Source organism: Giraffa tippelskirchi, chromosome 7 (genome assembly GCF_054371585.1).
Source record: "Giraffa tippelskirchi isolate mGirTip1 chromosome 7, T2T-mGirTip1v1.2.pri, whole genome shotgun sequence".
Classification (NCBI taxonomy): domain Eukaryota; kingdom Metazoa; phylum Chordata; class Mammalia; order Artiodactyla; family Giraffidae; genus Giraffa; species Giraffa tippelskirchi.
The window spans coordinates 56,941,586-56,955,333 of record NC_137281.1 but is presented as its reverse complement, the minus strand read 5'-3'; the positions used below and the strand labels follow the sequence as shown (position 1 = coordinate 56,955,333).

General features: G+C 38.8%; 1 protein-coding gene across 11 annotated transcripts in view; it reads left to right on the top strand.

Moving 5' to 3' along the window:
* Positions 1-13,748, top strand: part of CNTNAP4 (contactin associated protein family member 4) — a 269,244-nt gene that overhangs the window by 205,542 nt on the left and 49,954 nt on the right. For all 11 annotated transcript variants that reach the window (XM_081508573.1, XM_081508581.1, XM_081508575.1 and 8 more), the window contains one exon: positions 4,524-4,651. In XM_081508573.1, coding sequence (XP_081364699.1) covers positions 4,524-4,651 — 128 coding nt within the window. The remainder of the gene's footprint in view (positions 1-4,523; positions 4,652-13,748) is intronic.

The following is a 13,748-nucleotide window of genomic DNA, read 5'->3' as shown; positions in this document are numbered from 1 at the left end:
GACCCAGATAATCACAATGGTGTGATCACTCACCTAGAGACAGATATCCTGGAATGTGAAGTCAAGTGGGCCTTAGAAAGCATCACTACGAACAAAGCTAGTGGAGGTGATGGAATTCCAGTTGAGCTATTTCAAATCCTGAAAGATGATGCTGTGAAGTGCTGCACTCAATATGCCAGCAAATTTGGAAAACTCAGCAGTGGCCACAGGACTGGAAAAGGTCAGTTTTCATCCCAATCCCAAAGAAAGGCAATGCCAAAGAATGCTCAAACTACTACACAATTGCACTCATTTCACATACTAGTAAAGTAATGCTCAAAATTCTCCAAGCCAGGCTTCAGCAATACGTGAGCCATGAAATTCCAGATGTTCAAGCTGGTTTTAGAAAAGGCAGAGGAACCAGAGATCAAATTGCCAATATCCGCTCGATCATCGAAAAAGCAAGAGAGTTCCAGAAAAACATTTATTCTGCTTTATTGACTATGCCAAAGCCTTTGACTGTGTGGATCACAACAAACTGTGGAAAATTCTGAAAGAGATGGGAATACCAGACCATCTGACCTGTCTCTTGAGAAACCTGTATGCAGGTCAGGAAGCAACAGTTAGAACTGGACATGGAACAACAGACTGGTTCCAAATAGGAAAAGGAGTACGTCAAGGCTGTATATTGTCACCCTGCTTATTTAACTTATATGCAGAGTACATCATGAGAAACGCTGGGCTGGAAGAAACACAAGCTGGAATCAAGATTGCCGGGAAAAATATCAATAACCTCAGATATGCAGATTACACTACCCTCATGGCAGAAAGTGAAGAAGAACTAAAGAGCCTCTTAATGAAAGTGAAAGAGGAGAGTGAAAAAGTTGGCTTAAAGCTCAACATTCAAAAAACTAAGATCATAGCATCCAGTCCCATCACTTCATGGCAAATAGATGGGGAAACAGTGGAAACAGTGGCTGACTTTATTTTTCGGGTCTGCAAGATCACTGCAGATGATGATTGCAGCAATGAAATTAAAAGACGCTTACTCCTTGGAAGGAAAGTTATGACCAATCTAGACAGCATATTAAAAATCAGAGACATTACTTTGCCAGCAAAGGTCCATCTAGTCAAGGCTATGGTTTTTCCAGTAGTCATGTATGGATGTGAGAGTTGGACTATAAAGAAAGCTGAGCGCAGAAGAATTGATGCTTTTGAACTGTGGTGTTGGAGAAGACTCTGGAGAGTCCCTTGGACTGCAAGGAGATCCAACCAGTCCATCCTAAAGGAGATCAGCCCTGGGTGTTCATTGGAAGGACTGATGTTGAAGCTGAAACTCCCATACTTTGGCCACCTGATGCGAAAGCTGACTCATTTGAAAAGACCCTGATGCTGGGAAAGATTGAATGCGGGAGGGGAAAGGGACAACAGAGGATGAGATGGTTGGATGGCATCACTGACTCAATGGACATGATTTTGGGTAAACTCCAGGTGTTGGTCATGGACAGGGAGGCCTGGCGTGCTACGGTTTATGGAACACAAAGATTCAGACATGACTGAGTGACTGAGCTGAACTTGAAGCAAGTGGAGAATAACCAAATGTAGGCAGAAACTACCAGGGTTGGGAGCCTTCAACCCTTCAGTGAAGGGGCTATCAGTGGATGAGATTTATGTTTAGATCCCTTTTCTTTGAAGTTACTCACCAAATCACCTGCCGTAGGGTGACTAGAACTCAAAGAGATTACTAGAGGTTGAGGGGGCTGCAGGTATCAGAGGGAGCTTCAGAGGAACCAGAATGACTGGAAATGGATTTCTGGACATTTTGGCAAGGAGAAAACCACTTGAGAGGAGACCACTGTATCAGCTCCTCCAGAGCCCTGGCCTCTGAGCTGCACATGCGCAGGGGCAGTCTCTAGGAACATGCAGAGAGATGCAGTTGGACCGCTGATCACGCGACACGGGAATTTCATCAGCGACCGCCAGAGAGACCAGATGGGGAGTGTAAGTCTCCTTGGTCGATGTGGGCTTTGTAAAGCCCTAGAAATAGAAATGGCAGAAGGTCCAGGCCTTTACAGCAAAGACTATGTTCCCAAACTGAGTATGATTGAAAACTACCAGTGAAACTGACCCAGGCCCACCCCGATGAAGTAAAAACAAGCCTCCAGCATTTATTGTTTTAAGGTTGTGATTTAACTACTCGGGAAAACAAAGTAGATGTTCTTCTCTTCTTCTGAGAAGAATAGTGGATTCTGGAGTCTCTACAGTGTATCACCCATAATATCCAGAATATCATAGCAATGGTTGCTTATTCCAAAAAAAAAGAGCAAACTTTGATCCAAAGTCAAGAAAATAAAAGTACCATCAGAAACAGGTGCAGGGACACTGGTCCTAATTAGCAGGCAAACATATTAAATCAACTCTTAAAAAAATGTATGAAAAATTAAAGGTAAAAATAATCACAAAGGAACCATGGGTATTCTAAGCAGATAAATGAGAACTTTATTAAAGAGGCAAATGTACATTTTAGAACAGAAAAGTGTAACATCTGAGGTTAAATATTCACTGCATAGATTTCAACTCTTACGGGAGTTAGCAAAAGAAATCTTCAGTAAACCTGAAGACAGATCAGTAGAAATCATTCAATCTGAAGAACGCAGGAAAAAAAAAATTGAAAGAAAAATTGACAGACCCTTTGTGGCTTGTGGGAAAATATCTATGATTTAACCGGCAAGAAATTGGAGTCCCAGAGCGGCAGGAAATAAAATGAGGCAAAAGTATATATCATCTGATGAAACCATGGCTGAAAATCTGTCAAATTTGCTTAATAAACATCTCTGGAAGCAAGCCCCCGAGATGGCCCCCAATTATCCACACTGCCTGTTATTCACACCACTGTGTAATTTCCTTCTCTTGTGTGTTGCATGGACCTTGTGACTTGCTTTTAAAGAATAGCATATGGTAAAATGATGTGATGTCACTTCAGAGACTGAGTTACAAAAGACCATGACTTCTAACATGCTCGAAATTCACTCTCTGCATCTTCTAGCCTTCTTGTTTGATTCAGCAGCCTGCCATGTTGTGAGCTGTTGTGGACAAAGAATCGAGGGTCGCCCTCAACCAACAGGTGGTGAATACCAAGACTCTCAGTTCAATGCCCAACAAGAAGTAGAATACTGCCAACAGCCTCAGGAGTGAGCCTTCCCCACCCAAGCACTGGGTTGACTACAATCCTTGCTAACACTTTGAGTGTAGCCTTGAGAGAGACACTGAACCAGAGGTCATAAAGCAGAAGAATCACAAATTATATAAAAGGTCTTAAGTCACCACTTTGTTTTGGGGGTTAATTTGTTATGCATTAGTATCAACAAATAATTAATACAACTTCGATGTACAGACCTCAGAAACTCAGAAGATCTGAAGCAGAATTAAAAACCAGAGAGAAGCACACGTTGGCTGGTGGCTCACTTTGCTAAAAGCCAGTGATAAAGAAAAATGTTTTGAAAGTGGCCAGTTTGGGTGGATCTGGTGGACCACCTTCCACACAGGGGAATCAGGATACAAATGAAGGTGACCTCCCATCAGAAGACAATGAAATGACACCTTTCGTGGGGAAAGAGGAGGCAGTGTCGACCTAGACTTTTACAGAGGGCGAAAATATATTTCACAAATGAAAGTAAAATTAAGTCCTGTTCAGATTAAACAAATGCAGAGAGAATTTGTTGTCAGCAGAACTGTACCGTAAGAAATAGTGATAGAAATTCTTCAGGCTAAACGGACCGTTTAAAACAGATCTTTAGGTGGGAATGAAGGGCACTGGGAATCATGAATATGTCAGTAAATGGAAAAAGCAGTGTTTAAATTTTTCTCTTGATTAAATAAATTAAAATTCACTATTGTATTATAAAGTTTGTAGCATCTGGATTTAAAATATATTGCAACCATGGCATAAAGAACAGGTGTTTGTATAGGGAAGAGTGTTAAAATTATCCCATAGTAAGCTTATGACATTTTAAGTAATACAACATAAAATCTAAGTAGACTGTGATGAATTAAGGATGCATCTTATAATCCATGAAGCAAATATTAAAATAAAATAAGCAGATATATAGCTGAAGAGTGAGTAAAAAAATAAAATTGAATGCAAAAAGAAATATGGAGTAAACCAAGAGGAGGCATGAAAGAGGGAAAAGAAATACAAGATGTCCTGTGCGGGGGAAAATAAGAAATAAATACCAAAGTGATAGATCTAAAAAAGCACTATCAATCATTACATTAAATGGCAACGGATTAACCATCTCATTTAAAAGGTAAAAAATGGCTAATGAACTTAAAACCACCAGCTATATTCTGACTGCAAGGACAACTAAAATGCTGCCCTGTTTTTTCATCCTCAGATGAGCAACTTGATCCTGACTCTTTTATGTGTACTCATGTAGCTCAGAACATCTTGGCTTTGAAATGCAATAAGGACTATTGTTTACTTTCTAGCTATGTTAATCAGAATAATTTAAGAACTTGCTGTGGTTGTTGTGACTGTCTTTCAGGACCAATGACACTGGGTTCCTTTCTTATAAAGAACATTTGCCGGTGACTAAGATTGTGATCACAGACACTGGTCGGCCGCATTCAGAAGCAGCTTATAAACTGGGGCCTCTGCTGTGCCGTGGAGACAGTAAGTGGTGGCGGCATGCCCTCAACATGTCTGAGGAAAGAGATGTCACCTAAGAGCCATGTTGCTACATAATCATTAGTCAGACTTCTCTTTTGAAAACCCATAAGCAGTGTCTGAAATAATCCCCCTAGTCAGTCAACAAAGTGCCCGTATAGAATGGAAAGCCCTAGAATAAATGCCATGACAGCAGGCCTTGTTAAGATTCCAAGAGAAAGAAGCCACAAAGCATCTCTGTTTGGCTGGTTCATAAATTCATCCCATCCTTCCTCAGTGTCTACATGCCGTTATCCATACAGGAAAACCTCAGTGCTGCATAATATTGTTAAGGATGTATGGTGAGTTTTCTACTGTTGGGCCTGGGGTGCAATTAGAACATCGGTAGAATCAAAGTCAGTTTAATCAAACATATTTCAACTTTCATTCTCCTTTTTTTTTTTTCCCAGTCTGTGTGTGTGTTCTTACTCTAAATCAGTGGGACCTGCTGTTTTGTATATTCAATGTATGAATATGCTGAACTGGAATTTTTTAGTTAAAACATAGTGTCACAGAAAATACATATTTTCAGCAGAGAATGAAATGAGCGTATGTCGCCATTTATAACCTCTCTGAAGTCAGTTAGGTTCGAGACTGATTCATTACTTTTTTATGCTTTTAGTTACTTCCAGAACTTAAAATGCAAATAGAAGAAATATTTATTTACCTTAAAGTATATCCTGAAATGAAGGTTTATTCTAGAGGCTCAACAGAGAAAGAGTTGATCTGACAATGCGTTGGATTTATGGAGATGCATAGCGGAAGTTGCTTAGCTAAAAAGCAAAGATGATACTGGCCTATAAAAAGGTGTATGTACATTGTAAAAAAAAAAATGGCCCACCATTATACCTACCATCCCTAATCTTTATCATCTCAACTTCCTGGTCTGCCAGTAGGCCTTACACAGTCACTTGAAGATGACATAGGATATTTCACGGAGGTAAAAGTTATGTGCAAAGAGATGAGGTTGTAAACGCAGGCTGCATCCAGAGAAGTGCAATGATTTTGCGTGACAATGGAGAAATTGTTCTATCCATCACATGCACTCCTCACAGCTGGCTCTGATCTGAACGCTGCAGGGGCTCAGGCCGGCTTCCCCCATTTCATTGTCCCTGGGGAACTGTTCTGCTTTGACTGAAGTCCCTGCCGACTCGATTCCTTAGGGGTTCTTTCTTACAGACTTCCCGTCTTGAACTTGAGCACACAGCATCTTTTCATTCAGAGCAGGTCTTCTCCATCGCAAGCGACTCGCTCCCTTAGGGGACATTTGGCAATATCTGGAGACGTGTTTGGCTGTTACAACTGTGGGGAGGTTGAGTGCTACTGATTCTAGAAGGAGCAGCCAGAAATGCTGTGAATATCCTGCAATGGGCAAGATAGCCCTCCACCACAGAGCGTATCTGGTCCATGAGGTCTGTGGCGTGAGGCTGAGAAACCAAGCATTCAGCTGTTACGAGAATGGGGGTGCAGAGAGAGGCTCCCAAAATTAGGAACAAGGATTAAAAATAGTGTAAGTGTTTAGAGACCTGCGAGTTAACCTCGGACATTAATGAAAGTCACCGAGTTTTCCCTGGCCTTCCTATCCACCATGTCTACTTTAGGGTTGGGGCTCATCCTCACATGAGTTCACTGAGCATTTTCTACATAAAGGACCCTGTCTGAAGAGCAGCAGTGTCAGAGTAATGAATAACCCCCATTTTCTCTGTGTGGGCAGCCTGCACCCCTGAAGGTGCAAAGCCCTAGACACGTTTTGTTTTGTTTTTTCCTTTCCAGATGAGATAAACGGGGCAGATGTGGGGCTTCTAGATACTGGATCATGCAAAGTGGGCCTTATAAGCAGAGGAAAGTTATGTGAAAGTTATCCTGAAGGCATTAGGGCTGGAACACTAATTAGAACTGGGATACTTTAAGACTGAGAATTGGCTTAGTTCTTATGATCCAGGAAAGTGACCTTTGAATGTAAGATGAGAACAATGATGAAGGCTTGAACTAGGCAATGGTTGGCATGGGTCTTAGATAAGGGGCTCAGTCAGGGAGGTAAATTCAATACGATTTGGGGTGAGGGTGACAGGGTATGAGGATGACCTCCAGGTTTCTGACTTGAGTAAAGCTGGTGGCACCATTTGTTGAGACAGTAAGAATGATTCGTTGAGACAAAGAATTCTTAGATTTTCTTTGAACAGAGAAACGGAAAGATGAAAATAAAAAAAATAGTATCTTGGTCTTATCACACAAACCAGAGATGTTGAAAATTTCATGTCCAGCCATGTTTTTCTAGGAAAGAAAAAACAACCCAGAAGCCTTGAGAAAGCAGGATGAATAAACAAAAACAAGTGAGACCCACAGGTACCAGATGCTAGCTGGCTCCTAATTCCAAGTCTTTATTTTCATTTTTTAAAATGTGGATGGGTATGAAATTTTGTGTTACCACTAGTATTATTGTTTAATGTCGGAAGTCACAGATAACGTTGTTAAACATTTTACCAAAAGCACAGAAGATATGAATGATAAGCTCCCCTTCTTAAAGTTGTTCTGCAGATATAAAACTTCATAAATACTGTTGACCTAAAGAATTTATGAATATGAAAATAAGTTTTTTGAAAAAAAAGTGAAAAGTAAATGGCAGAATTCAATATCCTATTTATAAAAATCAAGGAAACTAGGAACTTAAACTTCCTCAGTATTTTGAAAGACATTTGTGAAAATCTAAAAATTTGACGCTTTATCCTGAATTGTCACAGACTTAATGCTTCCTCTCTAAGATCAGGATCTAGACAAAGATGTCTGTTCTCACCAATCCTATTCAGTATCATACTGTGGGTCCTAGCACACGTAGTAAGTAAAGAAAAGGAATTCAAAGCCTATGGATTAGACAGGAAGAAATTAAATGTCTCCATTTATAGATGACATGGTTTTCTAGGTAGAAAATTCCTAAGAATTTTTTTAAAAAGTGAGTTTAGCCAGGTAATAGGATGCAAGTTCAATATGCAAAAACAAATTATATCTCTATATGCTAGTAATGAAAAATTAAAATTTTAAAAGGACCTTTTATAGCAGAATTAGAATCCATTTTCAAAAACAAAAACAGAAGAATTTCAACCATACTTCAAACTGCATACCAAAAATAATTCAAATTAATCATAAACTTAAATGTAAACCCACAAACTATAAAACTTCTCTAAGAAAACATGGAAGAAAATCTTAGTGACCTTGGGTTAAGCAAAGATTTTTTAGATACAGCATCAAAAGCATAATCCATAAATTTTTAAATGATAAATTGAGGTTCATCATAATTAAAAACTGCTTTTAAAATGACATTGTTTAAAAAATGGGAAGAGTCACACATGGGGAAATTATGTTTGCAAAGTACATATCTGATAGAGGCTAGGATCCAGAATATATGAAGAATTTTCTAACAGTGCAGTTAAAAAAAAATTCAGATTAACAAATGGGCAAAAGATTTGCACATAGATTGTGTTAGATAATATACACAGATTTCAAAGAAGCACATAAAAAGATTTTCAGTATCATTAGTCATTAGGGAAATGTACTACATTTAACACCACAATAAGATACCGGTATATAGCTATCAGAATGGCTGACATTGTAAAAATATAATAAAACAAAAAAAACTGACAATATCAACTGCTGAGAATATAGAGAAGCTGGAATTCCTCATGCATTGCTGGTGCCAAGTGCAAAATGGTACGGTCACTTTGGCAATTTTTTATAAATCTAATCACATGTTTACTGTAAGATCCAGCAATCCCACTCCTAGGTATTTGCAGAAGAGAAATGAAATATCTGTATGCACAAGTTTATATTGGCTTTATGCATAGTCTTCTAAAACTGGAAACCACCCAAATGTCAGTGGTTTAATGGATAAAGTAGTGGTTTAATGAATAAACCAGTGAATAAACATTCCATTTTACTGTGGTGTATCTTCACTGTACAATGGAATATTACTAAACAGTAAAAAGAAATGCACTTCTGATACACACCAGCAACATAGATGAATCTTCAATGCATGATATTGACTAATAGAAGCCTGACTTAAAAGGCTATGTGCTGGATCATTTGATTTCTAAGATATTCTGGAAAAAGCAAAATCATAGGAACAGAAAAAGGATCTCTTGCCAATCACTTCAAGGCAAGAGGAATTGTGCAAAAGATAACAGATAAAGGAGATGTTCTATGTCTTGAGTGTTATGGTAACTTATGTGACTTGAAGCATTTGTCAAAATTCCTAGAACAATACGCAGAATTACCCAGTTTTATTCTATGTAAATTATCTTCAGTACATCTGACTCAAAAAAAAAACCCTAAAAATCACAACCCACAACTAAACATTAATAATAGTACAAATAGTTATTGTTGCTTAATTTTTAAAGACTTTATTTTTTAAATAAGTTTACAATGAAATGAAGAGGAAATTACAGAGATTTTTCATATATTTCCTGTCCTCACACATGTATAACCTGTCCTATTAGCAACGTCACTCACCAGAATGGTACTTTTTTTTTTTTAAGCAAAAATGAAAGTTGCTTTATTTTAAAGTTGGGTCATTAAAAAAAATATCAATAGTTAAACTTGGAAGACATAAAAACTAGTAAAGATTTTAGTAACATGGGTATTCTCCAGGATACTCCTAGGATCCTACTGAATATGTTTCTGACTTTTACTAACCGTGGAGACAGAGGATCGAAGGAGCAAATCATGGAAAAACATCTGGGTCTCCAGTTAAGAGAAAGGTGATAACTAGGAGGGTTTGTGTAGGTTATTTTCCTTTCTGCTCTCTCGGGAGAAGTGGGACCGTCTTCATTTGTGGGGTGCCATCTTAAGTCTCCTAGACCAATACTTCTTCAACTTCAGCATGTGTTAAAAATTACCTGGAGAGCAATGCCAATTGTAGCTGTGCTATCTTCAGCACTCTCACCTCACACTAAGGAGAAAGAGTAGAAGTCTAGTATTGACTCACAGAGTTAAATGATTTTTTGACATCAATCAGGAAGATACCTGCATGGACCTTCCCCTACTTCCGCAGGTCCTTCAGCACAAAGAAAATTCATCAACCACTGATGGCATCTAGAATCATTTTCTCTTCACTTGCCTTCTTTCCTTCACCTGTGAAACACCCCCAATCCTTTTACTGAAACCATTCACACCCTTTCTCCATGAAGCCTTCCACAGGTCTCTGGAGGACTTATTCCTATACTTTCAAAGAATGTTGAATAAATTACGAAGATATACTTCTTGTTCTGGCTTTTAATTATTTCTGAGCCTCTCAAGAGCAGGTCCATTCCTCATTTATTATTGTATCTTGACACCTAGTACATTACCTGTTACATGAAAGATAATCAATAAATAGCAGTTTATGAAGGAATAAGAATGATCCATCATATACAGCTTGAGAAACCTATAGCTTGTGAATTATTCGTGAGAGACAGGAGTTTAAGTTTTTGATTGTAGTTATTAAATGATATGCAAATATATTTTAATTAAAGGAGTTTTGATTACATTTTGAAAGACATTCTGATCTTAAAAAAAAATCACATACTACAAAGGACATCTAGTTCTATCCTGAGCTATTTGTCATTCATGTACGTGGGCTTGAGACAGTGAAAGTGCTTTCAAATAAACACATAATTTTACTTAATTATTTTGATTTTCACTCTTTTAATGGTACAGTGTCTTTATAAAACTGAAATATTGTGTACTTCTTGGAGAAAAAATATTTTGTGACTTATTTTGCTTTTTGTTTTCTGTTCTTTTGAAAAGATCTATATTATGAGCTAGTCATTGACATTCAAGAAACTTCCCTAATGTGGGAGAACAAACATCCTCTCTAACACTTTTTACAGATTTCCATTTTTTTGAGACTGGGAATCCTGATAATTCTCAGTTCAGTTCAGTTCAGTTCAGTCTCTCAGTCGTGTCCGACTCTTTCCGACCCCATGAACTGCAGCACGCCAGGCCTCCCTGTCCATCACCAACTCCCGGAGTCTACCCAAACCCATGTCCATCGAGTCAGTGATGCCATCCAACCATCTCATCCTCTGTCGTCCCCTTCTCCTCCCGCCCCCAATCGCACCCAGCATTAGGGTCTTTTCCAATGAGTCAACTCTTCGCACGAGGTGGCCAAAGTATTGGAGTTTCAGCTTCAACATCAGACCTTCCAACGAACACCCAGTATTGATCTCTTTTAGGATGGATTGATTGGATCTCCTTGCAGTCCAAGGGACTCTCAAGAGTCTTCTCCAACACCACAGTTCAAAAGCATCAATTCTGCGGTGCTCAGCTTTCTTCACCGTCCAACTCTCACATCCATACATGACCACTGGGAAAACCATAGCCTTGACTAGACGGACTTTTGTTGGCAAAGTAATGTCTCTGCTTTTAAATATGTTATCTAGGTTGGCCATAACCTTCCTTCCAAGGAGTAAGCGTCTTTTAATTTCATAGCTGCAGTCACCATCAGCAGTGATTCTGGAGCCCAAAAAAATAAAGTCTGACACTGTTTCCACTATTTCCCCATCTATTTCCCATGGAGTGATGGGACCAGATGCCATGATCTTAGTTTCCTGAACGTTGAGCTTTAAGCCAACTTTTTCACTCTCCTCCTTCACCTTCATCACTCTCCTCCTTCACCTTCATCAAGAGGCTCTTTAGTTCTTCTTCACTCTCTGCCATAAGGGTGGTGTCATCCGCATATCTGAGGTTATTGATATTTCTCCCGGCAATCTTGATTCCAGCTTGTGTTTCTTCCAGCCCAGCGTTTCTCATGATGTACTCTGCATATAAGTTAAACAAGCAGGGTGACAATATACAGCCTTGACGTACTCCTTTTCCTATTTGGAACCAGTCAGGACTACAATAATATTCTCTTGTGACAAGTTTCTACACATACATACCTTTATTTGTTGTTTTACTTTAAAACATTAATGATAGTTGATATGAAGTCAATATAAAATCTTAAGATATGTCAAAGACAAAACTATAGTAATCACCAAGAGTCACACAACTCAGAAATAGTGACTAATATGAGCGAGCATTATTCCAGACGTTTCTAAATATCGCTAGTGCAGGGTTTCCTGACCTCGGCACTCTTGCCGTTGGGCTGAATGATTCCTTGCGATGGTTGGGGGCTGTCCTGTCCTCTGTGGACCCTGCCCACCAGATGCCAGAAGCATCCTTCCCAGGTGTGACAACAAAGTATGTTTTCAGAAATTGCCAAGTGTTTCCTGGGGTCCAGAATAGCCCCAGGTTAAGAGACACTATTCTAGATAGAGGAATAGAAAAAGAGATTTAGAAATAAATTTATTAACTTTATGAACTGAAACAAAGAAAGAAGAAACAAATTGAAGCCATGGGGATTGATTTATATTATTTATATACCTAATAAACATGTATTCAATGTGCATGATCTTGGCTAACTTAACCCTTATAAAAGTTTTAAAGGTTATAGAGTCACTGCTGCTGCTGCTGCTGCTAAGTCGCGTCAGTCGTGTCCGACTCTGTGCGACCCCATTGACGGCAGCCCACCAGGCTCCTCCGTCCCTGTGATTCTCCAGGCAAGAATACTGGAGTGCGTTGCCATTTCCTCCTCCAGTGCATGAAAGTGAAAAGTGAAAGTGAAGTCACTCAGTCGTGTCCGACTCTTAGCGACCCCATGGACTGCAGCCTACCAGGCTCCTCCATCCACGGGGTTTCCCAGGCAAGAGTACTGGAGTGGGGTGCCATTGCCTGAGTCACTAGGTTTTCTATTAAAGTCTTTTGTATTCTAGACAGCATTGGTCTATTCTGAAAAATGTGAAAATTAGCACACGTCTGTCCTCTCTTCTTTTTCTCCCCCCACCTCCTAATTTTTGCTAGTTTTGCTATTATTTGTATGGTTGTCTATTTTTGAATACTAACCACTGGTACTGTCATCAGAGGACCTCTATTCATGAATGATTTTTTTTTCTTTTTATTCTTGGATGAATTGCATTTTCAGGTAATGATATTTTGGTTTTTTTCCTTCTAGAAAGACTCAAGCGTGTTCCTTTTCCTGAGTTGGCACACGTTTGAGAATATTGCTTGCTTCTGAACTCTAAAATGAAGTTGGCTGGTTTAATTTTATGCTGTTTTTTGGTAACAGCTTTATTGAGATATATTCCATGTGCCCTGAAATTCACCTATTTGAAGTGTACAATCTAATGGTGTTTCAGTATACTAAATAGAGTTGTGTAACCATCACCACAAGCAATTTTAGAGCATTTTCATACCCCATAAAGAAACTTGTACCTGTTAGCACATTTCCCATTTTCCCCAAACTGCCACCCCAACCTGAGTCAACCATGCATCTACTCTTTATCTCTGCAGACTCACTGATTCTGGACATTTCATACAGGTGAAAACACAGAATGTGGAATCTTTGCCACTGGCTTCTTTCACCTAGCCTCACACTGGCACAGTTTATCCATACTGTAGATTATATCAAATATTCTTTATTCTTTAAGACCTAGTCACTCCTTTGTATGGATATACCACATTTTGATCATCTTCTAATCAGTTGTTGGCCATTTGTGTTGGTTTCACTTTTTGTCTATTATGAATAATGTTGCTGTGAACATCTGTATCTAAGTATGGTTTTTTTTTGGACATGTATATTTCCACTTCTTAGGAGTATACATTTAGGAGTGGAACTTCTGGAGTATAAGATAACCCTGGGTTTAACGTTATAAGAAACTGATGTTTTTGAGTCACATTTTGTGACTCTTCAGCAGTTTGTACATAATATCCTACTGGACTTGCACTAAGAGATTCAGTCAGCCTTGTCTTTTCTAGCTGTTTAAGGTGTCTTTTGATGGACACCTTTTGATTCATATTTCATTATGAATTGATGTTCTATTTTTATTTTTCACCAAAAGAGCTTGTATGTGCTTTACTCTCAGAATTCTTTCAAATTTGGTAAGGCTTACCTGTTACCTTAATACTTAAAAATAAAGTTAGGCTCGCTACATTTTCTTTCAGAAATTTGTAGACAGTGCACGTTTATCTTCTAATTTTTAATGTTGCTGTGGGA